The sequence below is a fragment of the Montipora foliosa genome, chromosome 1, assembly GCF_036669935.1.
Source record: "Montipora foliosa isolate CH-2021 chromosome 1, ASM3666993v2, whole genome shotgun sequence".
In the NCBI taxonomy this organism is placed as follows: Eukaryota; Metazoa; Cnidaria; class Anthozoa; order Scleractinia; family Acroporidae; genus Montipora; species Montipora foliosa.
Window position 1 is genome coordinate 73,065,916 of NC_090869.1, and position 2,500 is coordinate 73,068,415.

The 2,500-nt window shown below is 38.8% G+C and overlaps 2 protein-coding genes across 2 annotated transcripts in view; one reads left to right on the plus strand and one right to left on the minus strand.

Annotated features, from left to right (window-relative positions):
• The window catches only part of LOC137973873 (uncharacterized), a 62,931-nt gene that overhangs the window by 31,524 nt on the left and 28,907 nt on the right, over positions 1-2,500 (plus strand). The window lies entirely within an intron of this gene.
• LOC138004382 (uncharacterized) overlaps positions 2,392-2,500 on the minus strand; it is a 2,028-nt gene continuing 1,919 nt past the window's right edge. The window contains exon 6 of the mRNA XM_068850885.1: positions 2,392-2,500. This exon is cut by the window's right edge and continues 178 nt beyond it. Coding sequence (XP_068706986.1) covers positions 2,392-2,500 — 109 coding nt within the window.

The following is a 2,500-nucleotide window of genomic DNA, read 5'->3' on the forward strand; positions in this document are numbered from 1 at the left end:
TCACTCTAAGCTCTGTAATAGGCCAATGCTGAGTCCACATCAAATAGGAGAGGACTGGAAGAGCAAACTGGTTACTTGCAGTCACATGGTGGGAATCAGACAGAGGGCTACTCCAAATTAATGACAACCTTTGCAGGTACGCCTTTGCTGCACATTCCAATGCCAGCTTCTCTTCCTGCATCACAGTCTCTCTCACCCCTAGAAACTTGTAAGTAGAACTCGCGTCCAGGCTTTCCACGACCCCCTCGTGACCTAACCTCACACCTGCTGCATCATGCACTTGAGCCCCCTTCCTCACATGAATCACATTGCACTTCTTAGGATTCCATGTTAGTCCAATGTCCTCCATGGCGGCATTGGTAGATTTTAAAACTCTGTTGAGCTTAGCTTCAGAGGACGCAAAAACTTTCAGATCATCAATATACATTAGATAGGATACCTTGGCGCTTATAGGCTTAGACAACTTATATCCCTCAGTAGCTTCCAGTGACCATGCTATTGGATTTAAACATAGCGTAAAGAGGCATGGGCAGAGTGAGTCTCCCTGCGGTAATCCTCTGTTAAATCGAATACAACGAGAGGTTTCGGGACCACGTTTGGTGGTAGTAACAATCCTAGTATTCCAGCTTGCAACTAAGAATCTCATGACTCTACAAAGCCAGGAAGGAAAGTGGTGAACTTCCATAATTTCAAGCAGCCAGCTGTGATCCACCGAGTCATACGCCTTCTTTACGTCTACCCAAGCCATGCTTAGGTTTCGTTTTCCTCTGTGACAATCTAACGTCACCATTCTGTCAATCATAAGATTGTCTGACGTCCCACTGCAGCCCAATCTGGCTCCCCTTTGTCCACTCTCCATAAGGTCGAATTCATTTGTAGATGTTATTTAAGCACGTTATTGGTTGCTGATTCTCGCTGCTGAATTCACCTGGTTTAGGGATGAGTCGCTTTTTTCCCTCAGAAAACCAAGTGGGATATTCCTCGGTGCTTTCAGAGATGGCAAAGAAGGCTTTAGTGATCCCCTCATGCAGCACATGCATGCGCTTCCACCAATAGTTAACAAGGCGGTCAGGCCCTCACAGGAAAAAAAATCCAAAACCCAATAATGGTTTCTAAAATGGGAAATGATACTTTAACCATTCTTAAAAACCATCCATGTGAATGGCGAATAATTACCATTAATGGGTTCTTTTTTAAAAACCATTAATGGTTTTCCTAAAACCCAATAGAGGTTTTAAAGATGGGAAATGATAATTTAACCATTCTTACAAACCATTCAAGGAAAAATGAGAATAACTAATAATGGGTTTTCTTCGTAAACCTATTAATGGTATTTGTTAAATCCAAACAGATTTAAAAATGGGAAAAAGCTGTTTAACCACTCTCAAAAACCATCCATGGAAAAAAGTTTAATAATTACCAACGTTTCTGTTCTCAAACCCATTAATGGAATTGTTTCAAAACCCAAACAAGTTATTAGTGGAAATATTCTCAAAAGCCATTCTTGGGAAGAGGTGAATTATCAATAATGTTTTTTATCACCAACCCATTAATGGTATTCTTATTTAAACCCTCACTTGTTTAAAATGGGAAATAGTAGATTTAACTGCTGTCACAAACCATCCATGGGAAAAGAATTAATGATGCCATTTATGGCATCCATGGTGGTCAAAAATCATCCATGGGAAAAGGTGAATAACCATCAAATTGATTTATGGTAATTATATCATTACCTTGTTACTAAAGGAACAAGAATTAAATTTTGTTCTTAGTAATTTCCCATTACTTTAACAGTAATGTGAAGTATACTAATGTAATGTTTGATAGTTAAAATGACTAACATAATTTATGCCTTGTGTTGTTATTGAATCTATGTAGAGGATGCCAAATCAAGGACACTCACTCATGTATAGGAAGCGTGCAACAATGTGTTCTTTATTCTGGGAATCAAAGCATGTGACCGTACAATTATAATTATGGAGGGATAAAGCTGAACTACATGTTGGCTAACAAAATGGAGCAATAAAGACAACTCAATTGTTTACTAACCAAGAACCAGTCATTGTACATGCGATATAACACAAATTCTAAACATTCACTAACTGAAAGCTAAATATTACCCATTCTGAACACAACATTTGGCTTACCAGATTTAGTATTGATATGGGCACCAAATGAATGACACCGAAGTGCTTCAGTGTGTAGAGGAGTTCTATATCCATTTGGTAAGTTTAAAGCACTAATGTTCAAGATAACATCCTGAACTTCCAAACTTCAGTTTGGTATGAAATTAAGGATTTACAGTCAACCACAACAAGGGGGAGGGGAACCTATTTCCTCACTGGTAAACACACCAAACATTCCTGGCAGAATTCTTACACCACAAGGTATCTAAAATGGTTTTAACAGGATAATATCATCACGAACAATTATAGTGTCATGACTTAGCTCCTTAGTCAACTTTACGTAACCAGCCTTAATGAGGCCATCAGCAACTGGC